This window comes from Cyprinodon tularosa, unplaced genomic scaffold (genome assembly GCF_016077235.1).
Source record: "Cyprinodon tularosa strain WSP-4 unplaced genomic scaffold, ASM1607723v1 ctg8, whole genome shotgun sequence".
In the NCBI taxonomy this organism is placed as follows: Eukaryota; Metazoa; Chordata; class Actinopteri; order Cyprinodontiformes; family Cyprinodontidae; genus Cyprinodon; species Cyprinodon tularosa.
The window spans coordinates 2,952,398-2,973,422 of NW_024039562.1; the positions used below are offsets into that span (position 1 = coordinate 2,952,398).

At 36.4% G+C, this 21,025-nt stretch overlaps 1 protein-coding gene across 13 annotated transcripts in view; it reads right to left on the reverse strand.

Annotated features, from left to right (window-relative positions):
- Positions 1-10,950, reverse strand: part of LOC119774102 (membrane-associated guanylate kinase, WW and PDZ domain-containing protein 1-like) — a 138,890-nt gene extending 127,940 nt beyond the window's left edge. For 4 of the 13 annotated variants that reach the window (XM_038271441.1, XM_038271438.1, XM_038271439.1 and 1 more), the window contains exon 1: positions 10,015-10,947. In XM_038271441.1, the coding sequence (XP_038127369.1) occupies positions 10,015-10,312 (298 nt within the window). In that variant the 5' untranslated portion in view covers positions 10,313-10,947. Of the gene's footprint in view, positions 1-10,014 lie in introns of all 13 variants that reach the window. The other 9 variants (XM_038271446.1, XM_038271445.1, XM_038271444.1 and 6 more) reach the window with 6 other exon arrangements.
- Between the last annotated feature and the right edge of the window lie 10,075 nt (positions 10,951-21,025).

Consider the following 21,025-nt stretch of genomic DNA (forward strand, 5'->3'; position numbering starts at 1 on the left):
TCTCAGCCAAAATGCCATCTCGAAGATTATGTTTATTCTTTATAGCATTTCATTCTCACAGCAGACTCTCCCCATCGTCTGCCTCCCTGCGCTGTTGTTACCATAAAGTAAATCATGATCCTTCCAGAGAGATGTAGGCATTAGAGGCTTTTAGAGTCTGAGCAAATTAATCTCTTGCAGCACTGTAACAACAGCGTGGCAACTCATTAAATATTTCCAACCCATGTCCTGCCAATAGGATGTCTTCACAGCCTCATACACTTTTAACAGCACATGAGTGGTTTGCTGTGTAATAACAACAATGGATCTGTTAAAGTAAAGTGGCTTTTCTGTAGCACTTACTGCATCGTTGCACATCATTAATAATCACCACATGCTGACTGAAGCTAAGTTGCAACGGCTAAATGTTGTACATATGGTAAGAAGATGCTTTCAGATTAAACAGCAGTGTAAACATTGGTGTCACAATATCGCTAGATAATGATTCATAAAGCAGTTTATACTGTTAAATCCTGCCAAGTCGGGTCAGCCACTTAAAAGCTTACCAGTAACCTTCACATTTCAAGAATGGAAAGATAAGAGTAGATGGTAAAGGATGAGAAATTCTTATGCTGACCTTTTATTCAGATAAAAAACACAATCATACTTACATTATGACAAACATAAATTACATTAGTCTGAAGATGATTCAAAATCACAGTAAAAATTAGTACCTTCAACTAAAGAAGTTGATGAGGGAGGTTTGACACAATAAGCGTAAAAAAGAGACTTAAGGGATCATTTATGTGTATAAAAGAAAGGTATAATTATAAAGAATGTTCTCCAGGAAGTTAGAGACTCAAATGTCTTTTTTCACAGAACACAATTCTTAAACAGGCCATGATTATTAAAGCGGGTCTCTAACACCAAAATATTGCAAATTAAATTAAAAAGCCGTTCAGAATGTGTTTTCTTTAAATTAAAAGGGTTTATTTTTGTTTGCTTTTTTCTTAATGGAGCTGTCTATCCTCACTATTCTTCCGGAATTAATTACAGTTAGATACAGTAATGATATAATCTTTCCATTGATTATATTAAGCCAGAGGTTTCCTTGCGCCAATGTGCTCGGATTAGTTAAACATGGTACCATGAAATATTAGGGCACATTTTTGCTTTGCTCTCAGAATCCTGTTCAGCAGAGATGACAAAAGTACTCACTTTCCGTACTTGAGTAAAAGTACAGATACTTGTGTTAAAAAATACTCTGGTAAAAGTGGAAGTACTGATTAAACTTCTTTACTCAAGTAAAAGTAACAAAGTACAGGCTTGTAAATTTACTTAAAGTATAAAAGTAAAAGTAGAAACCACTTTTTTCATGCCGTTGCCTACATGTTAAATGGATGTCTGCCAATAGGACTAGATCTCCGTTGTGTTCATTTTCAATCATCTCGTCTTCCATACTACTATGCTAACGCCACCGCCACCAAGCTGCAATGATTTGCCGCGAATGAATACCGGCGAATCTGTCGATTCATCTTGTAGTGGTGCGTCAAATGCAACGTAGATTCCCATCCAATTAGATTGAATTTGGTATTGATGACGTGAAAAATAATAACGGTAACTCCATTGAAATGATTCAAAACTAAAGTAACGAGCCAATTTTTTAAAATGTAGGGAGTAGAAAGTACAGATATTTGTGTAAAAATGTAAGGAGTAGAAGTAAAAAGTTGCCATAAAAATAAGTAGTAGAGTAAAGTAAAAATATCAGAAAAATCTACTTGAGTACAGTAACAAAGTATTTGTACTTCGTTACTTCCCATCTCTACTGTTCAGATATGTACCTTTAGATCAGCATTACACAGCGCTATTTTCAAAAAACAGTCAGAAATACGTAGTTACTTTCTCCATGGTTGTCATTCGGACACATGGTGGACAAAGTACTCAACAGTAGTACTTGAGCAAAAGTACCAATAGTCATGGTCAAATCTTACTCGATTACAAGTAAAAGTTACTCTGTCAAACATCTACTCAAGTTTAAGTATTGAAGTACTCACTTTTGAAAATACTTAAGTATTCAAATGTATATGCATTTATAAGTACTTAAGTATTCAAAAACACAAACAAAATGTTGTAATATCAGTGCATTTCTGTCTAAATTTTAAAGTAATTTTAAAGAACCCTTTAACTTTCAGAAACCACCTGATGTACTGACCCCTAGATCTACTCTGCTGCACCCGTGAAGAACTTTAGCACATAAGTGCCACAAAAAAATAAGAACAGCTATTTTGATTGTTATTTCTATTTAAAAACAAACCCCGCTTTCACTATGAAATAGAGGTTTAAAGTTGAATCTAATACCACAAGGAAACTTTAACTGTGATTTGAGAACTCATCCTATTGAATAACTTGACCACATGGCGAAACGAAAGCCTTAATAAAACCTATAAACTGCAAATAATATCTGCCCTGAGTTTCTCCCATTTGTGGAATGTCATTAAATTTCTAAAACAGTGGTGTCCAAATTCAGTCCTAAGGGTCCTAAGCTGATCCAAAAGAAAGTAGTAACTAACAGCTTCCATCAAATTTAGTCAAGTAGAAAGTATAATAATTGACTTTGAAATGTAGTTAAGTGAAAGTTATAAGTAGCCCCCCAAAAAATACTCAAGTAGAGTAAAGATACTCAAAAATGCTTAAGTGCTTGAGTACAGTAATCAAGTAAATGTACTTTTGCTTTTTCCACCACTGCATTTTGATAAGCACTTTAACATAGAGAGTGCACAGATAGATACCATGCATATTTGCACTAATTCAACCATGTCATGTCATTATTGAGAGTGAAGGGGAACTAAAATCATATTTCTTGTTTGTGTGCAAAAACTTAAGGAATATAGCTGATTCTGGTCAACCTATAGGATATTGCTCCATATACTTTGGGCTTTATTTAGATTCAAATTTTCAATCACAACTTGTGGCATATTTTTTTCTATAGAGACGAGGAAGGTGAACAGCATTTTTTTTTTATATTTGAGTTAGTTGTGTTGTCTTGAACTTTTAGATTGAACCACATTTTATTTGAAAGATAAACACACAGAGGTAGAGCATCCACAATTAGTGCTGCACTCTAGCTTATATAAAGCTTGCTGTGCCTCCTTAATAAATTGTGAGTAATGATTTTTCTGAAAAAGTTCAGATAAAGTCTGGAGTCTTTAGCGCTAAAAAAAAAAAAAAAAAAAAAAAAAATCAATCTCTGATTTATTGTTTTTGAGGCTTCAGTGCAAATCGAGTTCAAGTTTGAAATTGTAGCCTTATCTCTGTAAAGGCATGGTGAATGAAACACACACGTCAAACACAACCACAAGGTTTGATATTTCACACACAAAAAAAATCTCATTTACAATGACAACCTGGCCAAGAGGCAGCATAAAAGGCAGATAAAATATAGAACAAAAGAAGATAAGACAAAGAATGACAAACTGAATACAATACAAAATATTTGTTCCGTTTGTTGCGATGAGTCTGTGAAGGAGGAGTTAGTTTAAGTTCCCGTTTTAGATGTCTTTAGTCAACTGCAACAGAAAACTCAAAAGGAGAAGAACTAAATGAGGTACAGGCTTAAGGGACAAGCAGACTGATGGAGCTACTAAATCATAGACTGCAGCATAAACTGTGAAATTTAAGTTGTGACTGTATAGACACATTTATCACATTTAGAAATATGTGAATATGTTTTAGATACCAACTTAAAGGAAAATTCCGGTTTTTAACACTTTTAGCCCCTTTTCTGTAGTGTCCAGGATGAAATCGAATGATCGACACCAAAATTTTGACGATTGGTGCTGTCTCGGCTATTTGGCTCATGCAGAATCCCCCCCCTGGCTGCTTCAGAATGGCTAGCATAGTGCATGTCAGATAATGTCCTTAAAACAACCTTAAACGTTCTTTTTTTAAAATATGCTACTCACCGAGTCGTCAACGCTGTTCAATGACGTTCAAAAACAAGTTTCGTAAAGAAAAAACGTTCCTGTAGTGTTTTATTTAGCATTTTGTAAATCCCATTGAGTTCTGTTGGAATAGTCAATATCCCTCCGCCACCGGAAACGGGGCCTGTTTACGCTTAGTTGTAGTTTTTTCGCAAGGCCCAAGTGTTTCTGCTTCACTCTGTGTACTCCGACGTCGAGGTGCTAACGTCTCTGTTAAACACTTTAAAAAACTCTGAAAATGGAATACGAAAGGTGGATTCTTGAGGAGGACATATTGGACTTTGAGTTTGAAGGTAGAGGATACCGTTTTGAACCGGAATATACTGAGGAGGAGTATATAGAGACATTGTCGCCAACTAGTGGTCTGGAGTGTGCAACGCTTCAGATTCGAACGGGAAGCGGAAGTTTATAAGCGGTTGTGATGTATCGGAAAAAATAGTTCTGGGATTTACTAAATGCTAAATAAAACAAGACAGGAACGGTTTTTCTTCACGAAACTTTTTTTGGAACGTCATTGAACAGCGCTGACGACCCGGTGAGTAGCATATTTTAAAAAAAGAACGTTTAAGGTTGTTTTAAGGACATTATCTGACATGCACTATGCAAGCCATTCTGAAGCAGCCAGGGGAGTATTCTACATGAGCCAAATAGCCGAGACAGGACCAATCGTCAAAATTTTGGTGTCGATCATTCGATTTCATCCTGGACACTACAGAAAAGGGGCTAAAAGTGTTAAAAACCAGAATTTTCCTTTAAGAAGGACTGTATAAAGTACCAGAATGACTAAAGCTAGATAATGCTTCTGTTTTCACTAAGGAGTCAGCTATTAGTGACTCCGAGATTACAATACAATATTAAAATCGTGAATTATTAAAGGGGCTATGCTCAGAATCACTTTACAGTACAAAATACCAAAGCAAGAAAATCAGGATATCAGTGGAAAGAACACAACTGAGAACTGTGTGTGTAAATTTTAGTTTGTATTGCCAGTTAATGCCTCAACTCTCTGGAATCTGTAGTATGCAGCAAACTAGCCTGGTTTCCTTTATTTGAGTTTTGGTTTAAGGCAGAATCAAGGAAGTCAAAGGCTCCATTTGTCACAAAGAAGAAAAAACAAATAAAAGAAATTCATTAAAAACCTCTGTTTGTACATTCCTACTGTTGCACATCTAATTATCAAGGACATACGCCGTTTACTTCTATAACAGCAGCCTTTACTTGAATAAAATATACTGAACAGCAAAGGCAAACATTTCAACGGAAACTGATTTAATGACGTTCACAGAGAAAAGAGTCAACATGTTTTATAACACTCCTTCTTTGGACTTTAACCTCACAGTTGCACCACAGAATGATACTTTGCTACATTTGTCTTGCTTCAGTACAATTTTAATACTTTGAATATGATAACAGCTTAAAGAAGGGCAAGGGATTAATGCACTATATTTAAAGTTTATAATTTAATTTTTCTCTAAGAGGTTTTCGAGAATTAAAGCATTCAAAGGAAAACTGCATGCAAAAAAATGAATTTTTAGAACAAAAAGGGACAGATGTGTGCTATGGTTCAGAACCAACTAATCTGGACATATGGTCAAACAACAAAATGTGCAACAAGGCTTAACACCTTAAAGTGAATACTACAAGGGAGCACTATTCTGCATACCTTTTCAGTCAGCATTTACCTTCAGTAGAAACACACCTGTGGAGCACCTTCTAGCATACACTGATGCTGTTTCAATTTACAGCAGTCAGGTGCGTGGTGTAGCCAACTGTAACATGATCCACATTTGTATGGAAAGAAAAGGATAACGATCAAATCAGTCTCGCCGATCTATCATCTGCTACGGGACAGCTTGGATAACTAAGCCCTTCCTGGTTGTGCATGGGAGCCTCACAGATTACCAAGCACAAAGGAGGTCTTGTAAGGCGCTCAGATAGTCAAAGTATACCCCCCATTTAATTAGAGATGGAGAATCTGCTGAGTCATGCAGAAAACTGATGACAGGTGGACTAGGATTTCATTCTCAGTATGGCACTACTCAGAACATAGTTCCTTTCTTGATAGGCTTTTATATTTAGAATATTTAGAAGCAAGAAGCTCATTTTGGATAAATGAGTATCAAAACCCAATGTCACAATGTCAGTTATAAGCTTTGAACCAGGTGGTGACTTTAGTTTCAGAGGTCAAATATCCTCTGTAGACATGGAGTACAAAGGCAAAGATGGTGCACTGGCCCTAAACAACAGTTGCATAACACAGTTAATGATTTTCCATTATAGGTGGCACTACTCCTCTTATCAAATACATGTGAGAAACTTCATTTGAATGTGCACAGGAACAGAAACTAGGCTTTAAGGACTAGAAAATAGAGAAAGCTTAAGCTTACATTTGAAACTGTTAGACAGACTTTACAGCTAACATAATATAAACATCATTTTCATTAACTTTTTTTTTTTTACAGATAATGAGAAGGCTGTTGACTGTTTTAGATTTATATATATATATATATATATATACACATATATGCACTTGTAGAAAAACCATAGTGAGGACCATTTTCTCGAATTTCACAATTACAGTGAATAAACAATTACAGTGGTTTATTCTACATTTCTGCATTTTCTATTTTTAATCAAATTCTGCCTTTAAATCATATGATTTTTTTCTGCATTAAAACAGTTGTAATCTTTTTAATCTTTACCATACATCTGTCAAAATCTTTGAGACCAAATTTGAGTAGCAACACATGGACAGGGTAATCCATCTCATTAAGTTTTTAATGCACCATGACCCACTCACAAAGATATAACATAATCATTTGAAATTGAAAAAGATATACACTGTAGAAGGGAGAAAGAGGTTAATAATAAGAAAAATAATAACTGTTTTTGTCTCAACTGTCGTGATTTTTTTGTTTGTTAGGAACTTAAGTACAGACATGAGCCACTTACTGCAAGGTCATAATTAATTGGAAACTTTAAAGAATTATACAAAGACAAACTTACAGAGTTAAGAGAAAAATAGACATCTATAGTGCAAACAGACTGAATACTAGGAAGATAATATACTTGGACAATGGGATAGACATCCACTAGCTTTTATGGTCACACCTGGAACTAAGAATCGAAAAACGATCAGAACTGGTTCTAACCTTTCAGTTCTTTCAATAATCATTTAAAACTGAATATAAAAATTTGATTTCAGAGGCAATCAGTGGCAGTTTCTATTACACAATTCAACAATAATAAAGGAATGTCATTTTCTAAATTCTCCAGCCCTATTTAGTTGAGGAACAGGTGTTTGCTGCAACTGTATAAGAAGCTTATAGAGAAGCTAAGGGAAGTTTTGCCCAACAATGCAGCAAGGTGACATACAGAGCTGACAAAATAACACAAATAGTCTGGTGGATCATGACATCACCATCCTATAAAGAATCCATTAAGGTTTGAGGGTCACTGGAGTGAAACTCTGATTCAAACACAACACTGATGCCTTTGAAGCTTAAATGCAACCCTGAATGCTCTAGAGATGATTAAGAAATGTCAAAATCTCTTTTATGCCACAATGTTTATTATCGCTGGAAAATCAGTCTTTGTCCCTCTTGCAATGCTAATAACCCAGATACATTGACAGCAGATTTTGTAGTCTTTTTTTCTTTATAGCACCTTGTAACAACATTATTTTTCATAAAATCCTGCAATGAAAAGCAGAACTTCCTTACCAATCTGTGTTTTACCATCATTGTACACTTTAGTAGTGAAACAAACAACCCACACACAAACAAACTCTGGGTCTCTAACTGCCAGATGTGCATGCAGCGGGCCGTAAGCAATGGGTCAAACTGCATGAGTACACAAACAGGAATTGCAAAATAATAAACTACTCCTGAGTCTTCTAGTAATAGGCAACAGTTTACTTTTAAATTATATTGCCATGATGAGATTGAAGGGCTTGGTAAGCTCATCATTCAGAAACAGTTAAGACCTCTGAACATTTTATCTGATAACTTGGATATTTATCGATACCTAGAGATGCCATTAGAAATGCATTCAACATCAGGAAATCAGATTCAAGCTCTTGTTCCCAAAAAACACAAACAAGGGGGTTTATGTCTGAAAAAGTTTCCAAAGTACAGAGATCTGACTTGAATCACAAATCACTCTAGTAAATTGCTTGGACACAATTATTGCTCTAATAGTGTAGTTAGTGGTCTAATTTATATCCCTTTAAGTCCCATCCCCTGTCCCATCCCCTGTGACAACAAATAAGGACAAGATGGCTGTCAGAGCAGCATAATGTCAAACCTTATTCACTCCAGGCTGAAGTGGAGTGAGAAGCAACAGCAGTAAAGAGTCTCTGCTTCACTCACATTATAAACAGCATTAATACTGTGCTAGTTACTTACAATGCGAAAAAGAAAATAAAAAGTTGCTTGGTATTTTTAGTTGTTATATTTGACAGCATGAGATTCACTGCAGACTCAAGCAACTTTGTATGAGATACATTATGAGATACAGCTCAATTAGATGCAATGCAATTAATTAAGATGAAGCAAGAGCATGTTGATGATGATTATGATGATGATGTTAACAATAATAAATAGACTAAAACTTAGGGATGCACTCCAATATTGACTAATTTGCAGAATAAGGTAATGAATAAATTACACCAATCCAATAATTCCATTCAGCCATTTTTTTTAGTAGCCTATCATACACAGCATCGCAGTCACAGAAATTTACAGACAGTTTCAGGCAGCTGCTACATGTTGCATTTCAACATTGTTTGCAGTGCATCTTACATTAAACTGTAGTTTGTTCATTTTTACTTAAAATGTAGACTTTATTTGCTAATAATTCATATTATGTACAATAATATGTGGGATAATTTTCAGGTTAGATTAAGGGTTAGTTTTAGGGTTAGGGCATAGAAATGGTTACAAATCACTTAAAATCAATGGAAGTCAATGGAAATCAACACATGGTTCTCACTACATATAGCAGAACAAACGTGTGTGTAGGTGTGATTTTGTTTTACCTACAATTTGGAGCAAGTATTTTGTAAAATATATTGCATGCAGGGAATTACAGGTTATACTGGTCCCTATATGGTAAAGTCCTGTTCTTTGAGTTGGGGTTACAGTAGGTTTAGGACTAAGGTGTAAATTCAGTTTAGGTTAGGTTAGGCTTAGTGTAAGGATCTGGGTTAGGCCACATAAAATTAATGCAAGTCAATTAAATGTCCCTATATGTCATGAAAACAAAGCTGTGTGGATTGGCATCATTCATCCGATAACATCCGATCCAGCTAATCTGTGAATATTGGAGACTTTATAAACGGATAACTGCATCTCTAGAGCTACAGCATGGTTGTCAAACATAGGGTTAGCATATCCGTGTCAGACAGTTACGCTGATAAATGTCTGCATTCACTCTAACAGTGATAATTAGAGCCAGAGAATGAATTATTACAAATCACTGAATGCTGCAAGGATGTAAGTGGAATACAGTTTTTGTCACAACTTTTTACACCCTTGAACACAACTGAAAAGGTTAAAAAGGTACAATGCATTCTTAAAATACTTTTTTTATTTTTATTTTCAGGCTAGTTTTCCTTTATCAAACCTACACATCTATACGGAAGAGGATTAGGGCCACTGAAAAGAAGTTAACTGATTTTTAAATTCTATGTAAATTTAATATGGGAAAAAGTCAAAATTCTGACTTTTTTTCTCTGAATTCTTACTTTAATCTCAGAATACTGACTTTAATCTCAGAATACTGACTTTAATCTCAGAATCCTGACTTTTTCCCCATATTAAACTGAAACAAAATTTTAAAATCAGTTAACTTTTTTTTTCCAGTGGCCCTAATCCTCTTCCGTATGTTTACCTATACTTAAAGCAAAACTTCTAAAATTCATTTTGGCATTTCGTTTTAGTTTGCTATTTAAAGATTGTGGTCCCAAACAAAACTTTGGAGACCCAGCAGGCTCAAACCGTGGCAGAGGTGCCTACGTATGCGCACTTGCAAGTGATTTAACGTGGTCACCTACCTTGTCGAACAGTTTTAAACCTGACAGGTCCCTTGCAGCAGTTGATCACAGTGTAGATGTCATAAAGGGGTAATCCAGACACCGACAGACCCTCCACGTCTAGCAGTAGTTCTCCCTTGGACAGCTTTCCGTCCTGATAAACCACAGCATCTTCCCTGATATCTCCAATGTATGTAAACTCTCCATTCTCCGCTCCACCGTGCAGCTCCACGTTCAACTCCCCTCTCGTGTCCCGGATAATCGTGCACTCATTTACTTTTGTGATCCAGTGGTTCTTCTTCTGAATGACTTTTGCCATGCTGCCGAATCTCCAAAGAAAATCCCAAAATTCCAAGGATTTGAGAAAGAATGAGCTGCTTCATAGCACTGATTATCCCTCACAAAAGAACTACTTGTCATCTGGGTTCAACTTGCAACATCTTTACTCTTTAGCCAAAGCATGCTGTTTCCTTCACGCACACATACAATGGACATCAAAATCCAGACTTCTATATATTCTGTTGCTTCCGCACCTTTAACAGCAGCACTCTCTCTTATTCCTCATAATTGGGTGTAATCCCTCCCCGAATGATTATTTTTGGAATAATATAAGAGTTCCGCCTGTTTTCTTTAAGTAAACCAATGTTCTCCGATTGCCCTTGTTTTTATACCTTTTTATAGGGGAAAAATGAAAGCAGTATCTTTAAACTTCGATGAAAGAAGGCGTCTCCTTTAAACAGGTAAAGCTTCAAATTCCTTCTTCACCGTTTGGGATGGGGAGACGGAGGAGGAGGGCATAAACGTCAAGTCAAAGAGTCAAAGAAGAAAAATTCAAGCCAACCCCAAACCTGGCGGATCTTTAAATTCCTCTCCGCCCCAGATAGCGGTGATCCTTGCGTCTGATCATCTGGTATCTACAGCTGGCAGCTTGTTGTCCTTTTCCAAGGCATGGAAACGCGCATTAGGAGCGCCTCGATCATTAGGAGCGCCTCTGTGTGCGCGCTTACAGCTGCTGCTTGGAGGAGGTTGTTAAAGGTGGAAACTCCAACCCGCCCATTTAGTCTACTATTGTTATGAAGGAAGTCATAAACAATAATTACTTTTTATCCAGGAAAGAGCTTCAGATTATTTTCCAGAGGAACTTTGGATGGAATTCTATCAAAATGTTTCTAAATGTTAAATGTTGGGTTTATAAAGTTTATAAAATAATAAAAAAAAAAATAAAGTGGATATAGATATACACCTCCCTTAAATACATTGGATTATCTCTTAACATAGTCCCACTGGTTGCAAGAGTGCAGATCTTTAAAATCAGTAATACCATCTATAAAAAAGAATCACTGGGTCACTGTAATAAATACCAGGTTTTGATCCGTATCTAATGTAACTGAAGTATCCAATCTTCCTAGCTCTAACTAAAGGGTCTATAATGTAAGCAAGAACTATCGTTATTTTACAGAAAGAAAATCAATCAATCAATTAGCTAAAAAAAAATAAAAAATAAACAAAATGACAAATGACCAATGACAGGTATCTTTGTATAACTCACATTCTTGTCATTCCTTGTTTGTTTACAATTGACATCATAATTATTTTTAAATTGCAAATTGTATTGCACTATATATTGAAAGTGTACATGTAAGAAAGATGTTAATTCAAATGATAACATTTTTATCAGTGGCATCATCACCTGGAAAAAAATAAATCTGTCAATAACTTCTGCTAGCAAAGATCTTTTTTTGTCACTCTATGGCTGTTCATTTAAATGAATTAAACCCTTTTTATAAATGAAAAATGTATGTGATATATATTGATAGATATATTTACTCTACATTTATTGTGACTGCTGAATTATAATCAATCAATAATGTTGGTTGACTTTAGATGAAGTAAAAAAAAATCCCCCAATGCATAGGTTTGATCATTTGACCTACAGTATGCAGCTCACATATTGGAACTTCACTAAAACAGTACTGTATATTCAAATTAAAATGGAAGCATATGATGCATGAGACTGTGTCCTATGTGCAGTGTTGCAACAGCAATTTAGAGAGCAAACTGGAAACTGAGTTATGGCTCATTCAGAAATAAAGAGGTTTAGAACAGCCCAAATTAAGGTGGCAGAAAAATATTAATAATTGGTGTTTGTCATTTAACATAGTTTAAAATAGCTGATGTTCTGTGTAAATTGGTAAGCATGTCTCCTAAAGATACAAAGCCTTGAATTGGAGTTCACATTTTAAAGGTCAATTAGGTTTCTTTTCTAACCAGTCCAATTTAATTGTGGACAAAGAATTCCTCGCCACTGGCAAGTAATATATACAATTTAATTATCCACACAGGGTGCAAATAACAGATCTGTGGGGTAGTAAGACAGTGAGAATATGTGCGAGAAACACATGCTACTCCAAAAAAAACAGCAGGCTCTGTGTGCTTCCTGTCTGTTTAGATAAAGTATAGTACATGGCTCTCTAGCACTGTGAGGCCAGTGGCCTTGATAACGCCACATAATATAAACCTTTCCATCTCATTTAACCTCAGTGTTTTAAAGCTTTCATTGTAACCCTATCATGATTAACTTCCTGCTACTCTTATAGAAACCATTTATTTTAGAGTGAAAAGGTTTAATTTGCATTCTATAAAATGTTTGCATTATATTAGGGTTATTTTATCTCCCTATACATGTCTAGACTTATTCAGTTAGCATGCCACTCTCTTATTCACTCTGTGCTGCAAAGTGGGCTTTGTTGCCTGTCACAGGACATTTTCGTTGGGCAAAAGTAATGGCTGCAGGGAAGCGAATGTCACAAATGCAGGACACTGATGTAGGCTATCCTGACCGATGAGATGCAGACTGTTTCTAAGACAGAAGCCTGCAAACAAATGCAAAAAATGTAATGTATATAAAAAAAAAACGGGCTTTATCAAAGTACAGTGTTATGAAATCTGTGATCTGTTCATTGTTTCTTTTTGACAACCTGATTATTGTGGCTTAACCATTTATGTTATTCTACATTGACTCACACAGGATATCTGAAACTGGAATAAGTTTTAAATTATGTTAGCAGCAAAAAGTAATAACAATATTTCAAGAAACATCACATGGGACAAGCAACACAAAATGTTATAAGTTTAGATAGTGATTAAAATATATCCAAATTTTTTATTTTTTCATTGTAATATAATCGAGAACATTAAAGCTCTCTCTTGTGGTGCATACATAGAATGTCTTTTGATTAATCACATTTATGCTGTTATAAGCAGATCCAAGAACCAGATTTTCAGACACAGTATTGTAGTAAACTTTCAGCAGGTGGGTTATGGCTGAACAGACTGACGACTGGCTTTGAGCTGGCTGGATGAAGGTTAAACAAACTGGAAATGGACAGAAACAATCCAGGACGTGAGAAAACTTTATTTTCTCCATATATGGATCAGGCCTTTTTCCTATGATTTTTTGGCCTTTGCTGTAAATGCTGTGCAGCTGAAAAGATTCTCACCTGTAAAAAAAATTTTTTTGGGGGGGGGGCATTGGTTAAGAAGCATAACCATAGCAAGTTGGTATTTTACACCTGAGAGCAGCTCATTAACATATCAAAGGCTAAAATAATATACTTTCACAAGTACCAGCTAAACTGAAAGGGGGCACCAATGATGCAGAGCATCATCATCTAATGTTTATGTTATAATGAGGAAGTAAATGAGTTTAAAAAGTCAATTTTCACGGCTATTACTCTTATTTAATTTAGAGTATCGGTCTAATTTGAGTGTAATTTTGACCACTTTTAGCAGAGTCAGTGGCTGAACTGAACACATTCTTCAACAGATTCAGTTAAGGAACAAGCTCAGCATCATCTTTTCTCGCCCACAATCAAATTCGACAAATTATGTTGAAACTACCATCTGATTCTGAAGGTGAACAGAACAGGGAAGATAATTGTAGATTTTAGAAAAAACAGGAACAAGTACAATTCTTTGAACATTATAGAAGATTGGAGGTGGTGGAGGAGGTGGTGAAGCTATCAGAATAGAAAGGGAAGACTGTACTTCTTAAGGAAGTTAAGGCCTTTCAGCTTTTGCAGATGTATATCTTCTATAAGGCTATTGTTGAGAGTGTGATCTCCTCTTCCATTATCTGCTGGGGTAATGGCATCAGAATTCCTAAAAGAAGCTCAACAAACTTTGCTGTGAATTAGTTCAGTCAATTTTAACTAGGTCCACTCAGAGTTAAACATGTGGGCAACAAGCATGAGAAGCCACTATCAGTGGAGCACCGTTTCGATGATCAATGACAACAGTAAGTGCCTATATCACCTAACTGCAACTAGAGATTTTAATGCAGAAATGCAAAAAAAATAAAAGGAGAATGTGTTTAAAGACAGATAAACAGTGCTACAGCTACAAAGGAGAGGAAGATGGCTAAGGAGAAGATTTTTGCTCCAGTAAATGCGTAGGTTTATATGACGTGGGCTATGGCAGGCCATTTTTACATTTATTAAAAGCATTCATTTTTGTTATTCCATTTGTCACTAAAATAAGATTCTTCCTATTCAACCCACTCCTAAACCTAATGTCATTATTAAATCCACAAGAGATTCACCTCTGTCTCCCTGCCTCTGCTTTTGGGTCAACTAACCATAACCAAATCATGAGTTTACAGAAAACAGAGGCAGGTTATCCAAAAATCCAAATACGAAAACAGAGTCCAAACAAACATGAAACCAAGAGTCCAAAAATCAAAACTAGTCAAAACGTACCAGAAACCATGGAGACATCAGGGAAATCACTATCATAAGGAGGAAGGCTCAGAGAGAAGGAGTTGGAGCATGTTTGACGAGGACCCAGCAAAGAGGAACAGAAGAGAGAGGGCTTTTAAAGGAGACTGAGACAAAGAGGGGGCTAATGAGGAAACTGGGAACAGGTGTGCACAGAACAAGAGAGGGAAAGAGCTAGGGAAAAAGGAGAACATAGGAGGGCAGCAGAGGGCAACAAATAGAAACCTGAAAGACTGGAAATAACAACAAAATAATAATTAAACTACTAGGACTATAAAACATGGAGAAAAGATAACTAAACACTCAAAAGAAAACATAACAGAACCCAGAGTAGGACAGTAACTGGAAAAAACCAAAGAACAAAGCAAAATAAAAATAAAACCACTAACACTAGAAAACAAGGAGTAAAGCAAGACTGACCACTAAAAAGAAAATATAACAGAACAAAGACTAAGACAGTAACTGAGAAAAAACCAAAGAACTAAGAATTAACCAACTAAAACTAGAAAACAAGGAGCAAAGCAGAACTGAACTCAAAAGAAAAACATAACAGAAACAGAAACCTGACACCTAACTGTAATGATATATTTTCTTAATGACTTTTTTGGAGCAGAAAAATAATTTTAGAAAGCAAAAAAATATATACATATACCAGCAAGAATTAAGTTTTATATATCTAGAAATGTTTTCACATTTCAAGTGACCGTTCTGACATTTATCAGCTTGACTGAATATGTGACTAAGATATCTGAAAAACATTTTTTCATAGTTAAAATAATACAAATCCTCACCAGTAATATTAGGAATATGGAGATCTGAAATAAATTTCTAGACTGCAGAATGTTTATTCTAGATGTGGAGAATGTGATTTTTTTTTTTTAAATGGTCATTTAGACAAAGAATTTTTTTTTCTCAGATATCAGGAATACATCCTCAGTAAAACTAATACATATCAAAACAGCCTGCGATAGATGTTGTTACGGTGAAAATATTAGAGGATTATTTCAATCTGAAAAACTCACATGAAGAGAAACAAACAATTAGAAGAAATTTATTGATACAGTTACTTTGACTTTGGCGCTTAGACCTCGGCAGGAAACATAGCGCTGAATTTTGATAGATATGCATGAACGGGAGCAAAGAATAGGGCTGCCCCCCCCCCAGGCCTGAAACTGGTTGTGGAGTGGAGATAGAGGAAGTTGGTCAGTCTGTAGACCTGGAATATGGAAGTCCAGGTGGATAACACAGGTTGAGAGAACCTGTCAATGAAGAGCAAGCATGAAGCAACAGTGGAGAGGAAAAACTCCCTGTCGGGAAGAAACCTCTGGCAGAACTAGGCTCAACATAGCGGTCATCTGCTGGACCAGTTGAAATGAGACGCAGAATGCAGAAAAAGTCCTGGAGTAATGAACTCTGATGAAGTTTTAGCTACGTTGGTCAGATCCTCTCATGGGACCCTCCTCATGTTAATTGACCCCTTGCTCACACTGGCTCCGCTGCGGTTACCGAGCCGACGGAGACCGCAACACCCGCACACCCCCTCTCACACCGCCCTTTTGACTACGGTGCTGTGCGGCTCTGCGGCTCCGGCAACAGGTCCGGAGATTTAACAGAAGTTCACTTGAGTTCACGTAACTTCACGCGATAACACGGCCCAAATAAGGATATTTGCGAGAGCTTGTTGCGGAGGGCTCCGGCACGCCGCAAGGATAGCTTTCTTGCAGAATTTTCTGCAGCGCCGGAGTGTCTCGGTAACCGCAGCCGGACAGCTCAGCAGCCGGTGAGAGAGGTTTACATCTTTTTAATGACTTGGAATCACTGCGGGGCCGCACCCACCACACCGCAACGGTAAGACCGGAGTCGGTGTGAGCCTGGGGTCAGTCTACTTTTACACATTAAAGTGTCTGTTTGCAGATGCGCTTCGGATGTTATCATCCCAACAAATGGCAGTTATAAGCGGCCATCAGGCCCTTAGAATGGCTTCAGATTGTGCCAGTAGGCTCATTAAGTTGTTATCATCGAGTGAATCCTAACCCTAACCCTAAAGTAGTTCCCTTTCCCCTGCGGAATTAATGAATCTATTTATGTGTAATCTGAAAATAATTTCAGTAGTTCTTCATGTACTGTAAATATAACTAAGTAAAAATGAAATGATCTGCATCTCGCTCATATTAAACAGACCAAAAACAAGTAATCTGATGCCCTGCCAACTGAGTTGTAGAATCCTCTCCCTATAAATATTAAATACTCTGTGAAAAAATGCTGATCATTCTTTAATAAGATCCTCGTCAAACGGACATGCAAGGTGTTTTTTTACAACCTAATGTGTGTATGGAACCTAATGATTTATATTTTTTTTATGCACAAAACTATGACAAAAATCTGACTAAAACAGGAAATGAAACAGCGTGATTGGCTGAAATGAGAGTGGAGAGAGAAGACACTCCAAGTTTACTGAAGAAAACCTGCTCCCGACCAGGTTAATTCTGGGGAGAATGTCATTACGGCGACTGAGACAAAGGTTGAATAAACTGTCTTTGTGAACTGGAAAAGTCAAGAGTTTCACTGTTTTCAGGTTTAGACAACTTAGCGTTTTCGGTAAACCTACCTCATGAAACGGACCCCTGTGGAAATACGTTAATTCATTATAAAACTGCACTGAATTAAAAATGGTATTAGTTGATTTATCTCACCTTTATGAGAAATTGGACACTTTTAGATTTGCAATCATCAATCAGCATAAAGAAGTGCTATGATGATTTTTGTTTTATTTTCAACTCTCCAACTTTCTATAAAAAGCAAAATAAATAAGCAGTGTAACATGGCAAATACTTCAATCAATTCATCTATCCTATAAAAATTTCCATGAGATCCAACTATTAGAATCAAGGAAGGAATGCGCTCAATGAGTCGCTTTGCTTTAATAAAAGAGAAAAAACAAACTTTTCAGCAAGTGGTCCTTCAAAGCCACTCTAAATAAAGGGTTCTTTGTTTAACCCACACAAAACATCAAGTATTATAGGACCATGTCTGTGTTTATTCTTATGGGTTACAGATATTGAGCAGCTAAATTGCAGGAATTCCATTAGTCCACAGAATACTCACAGTGATAAACATTAACCAGCAAGTCTAATATTTTATTGATTTTTGTCATGCAAACTGCATCCCAGGTTTCAGGGGCCTTAACAAACAAAACAAGTTACATAGCCAAAGGTTTCACTAGTCCTCATTATTCACTTTGAATAAACTCTAATGATTTATTTGTCAACTACAAATCTAATTCCAAACTATAGAGGACCTTTTATGTACTTTGATATGTGTGCTGCTGAGGCCACAGATTTGTCATTTCTAAATGCAAACACGGCAGACTTTTTAGATTTGTTTTTGAACAGAATAAAAAAAAATCATATTGGAAATGTATTAGATTTTGGCAAAGAATTAGAAATACCACTACTTACCTCACCTCCGTCCAGCTCCTGTCACACTCCTCATCTGGATATTTAGTATTCACGGAACTTTAGCTGCATATTCTGAGGAATGTCACCGTAGATAGTAAAAAATAAAAATCATAGATAACAGAAAATGAAAACATCAAATTATGCTTTTACTAGTTTGTCATGCCAAGTTAGCACATTTGACAAAAAAAGGTTATAATTATTGAAATCCCCTTGTTAACAGCTGTTGGTCATAAAGTATTACAGCTTGCAATTATAAATGTTTCAACGATCTGGTTTATGCCAACATGGTGGTTTTATTTATTACAGTTAGTACTTTTATCAAAGAAGCCATTTAGACCTAATAATAATAAAATTGTTTTAATTCTTCAAATACAGGAGAAAAAATAGACAAAAATACATAAAAAGCAGCTAAGTAAAAAGAAATGTGAATGTTTCTCACCCAATGTGACCCACTGGCGATAAACGAAAAACAAAAAAAACAAAACAAAAAACACAGGCAATGAAGTGGGAGAAACTAGAAGACCATTAGCATTAAACATGAAAAGCAACTAGTTCTATACTGTTAAAATTAGCTCATTAGCTCTTATCACATCCACCTGATCCTGCTGCTATTTAGGCCTCTAGACCCCAGCGTTTGGTGCCAGATTATTTAAGTGTCTTAGCCAGGCTAACTGTAGCGTTCTCTGTGTTCAGTTCTACCGGTCCCTGATCTGTTTTATGCCCATGGACTTCAGAGTTTTCGACCGCCCCTGTTTGCTCTGTCTGCCTGTTCTGTGATTTCTGGACTGCTACCTGAATTCTGCCTGCTGTTGCCCTTAGATCTGTTGTCTGACCATGGCTTGGGTTACCCTCCTGGCTCTTTCTATTCCCATGAATGCTTTGGCTTCTGAAGGACGCTGCTTCTCTTCTCCCTTGGATCTCTGGTGCCAGCACAGTAAAAAGCAATGGAGTTCCGCTTCTCTGGAGAAAAACCCCTTCTTCTGGGCAACATGTTTTAAGAACAAATAGTGCATATCCTTTTGAGGAGGATGATAATTAATAAGCAATAATTCACAGAGGATTAAATATTTATAGGGAGATGCTGTGGGATGATGGTGTTGAAAGCTGAGCTGAAGTCGAGGAACAGCGTCTGCATGTAGGTGTTCTTCTCCTCCAGGTGTGCCAGGCTCTGGTGAAGAGCAGAGGAGATGGTATCCTCAGTGGAGCAGTTAAGCCGGTAGGCAAACTGGGACAGTTCGAATGTTGGGGGGAGACTGGATACGATGTGTCCTTTAACCAGTTTTTCAAAGGACTTGATCATGATGGGAGGCAGTACGAAAGACCGGTAGTCATTAAAGGAGGTGACTTCAGTTTTTGGGACTGGAATGATGGTGGCAGACTCAAAGCATGCTGACACGATGGATTGCTCCAGCGAGGTGTTAAAATGTCTGTGAGACACCAGCCAGCTGACCTGCACACTCCTTGCACACCACCCCAGGTATGTTATCGGGGCCTGTGTCCTTTCTTGGGTTGACTCCCTCAGAGTCTTCCAGGGAATAGATAGAAACTATGGGATAAATAGGCAGCAAAAAAAAAAGGTGCATGCCCTTGAGGAAATCAGGAAGAGGGTAAATGGTGCATTCAAGGTAGGCTGTAAAAAACAAGAATAGATCAAACTGTGACATTTGGTCTGTTAGACTAATTATATTAGACTATATCTGACACAAATAATAGTGCTCAAAATGCTAAAGGTCACAAAGGAGGAAGAAATATTATATGCCCAGACTGTATGATCTGGTAGAATAGGCTCGGTAAAGTTCCTTGAGATTACATATGTTTCGAATTTGTGCTATAGAAATATACTGAGATTAATTAAATCGATAGCACAGTGTGACGCATATCCCAACTTCAGTATTTAAGAAATAATATTAATCTTACACAACATGTATTATTGGAAACCAGAGCATGAATGCATTGTCTTCAAAATGTAATATACTGCCAAATATTACATAACAGTACTCTCTTGTTGTTCTATTCTGAAGTTTGATATACTATACATATTTTGGACAGGCAAAAATGAAACAGTAACTTTAATAAAGCTTTGCCTACAAAACAACCTCTATAATTGCACAATAAATGGATGTCAGAACCAACCTAATTGTTTTGATTCAGGAAAGAGAACATAAGAGGTTGTAGAAGTGGATTTCTGTTTGAAGACACAGAGCTAAGGTTTAATCCTGTAAAAAAAAAAAAAAAGGTCTATCTAGGTCATAACACCTTCTTTCTAGGTTACAACCTTTTTCCCCCAGCATTTTATAAGGTAATAGTGGGTTTTTTTGATGCATGAAAAAGTCAGAGAGCAGAGAGAGAGAGAGAGAGAGAGAGAGAGATGGTTGCAGTAAGACAGATCCTTAGTCCATTTTACGGCACCCCTGAAGTGAGAAACCCAGCAACCTGTTTGTTAATGTTGAAGGAAAATTGAGACATATTCAGAATACAACAGGGGTTATAAAGGAATTTAAAAAACATCTAATGAATTTTTGAACGGCAATTGTATTCATTTTAATTTTACAAATACTTTATTGTTCGCAGAGAAAAAAATAAATGTCATTCTTACTCTTGTAAGGATTTCTTCAAAATGTTTTTGTAGATTTTAATTGCTGTAAGCAAGAAAAATGTACTGTTGCTGTTTGTCTTACAGCAGAGCTGGTGAAGCCTCTGACCAAAGACACAGTAGTTTTACAACAGAATGATGAAGAGGACGCTAAGGTTTTTCATTGCTTTATTTAATTTATAAAGAAATATTTTTTAAATAATCTC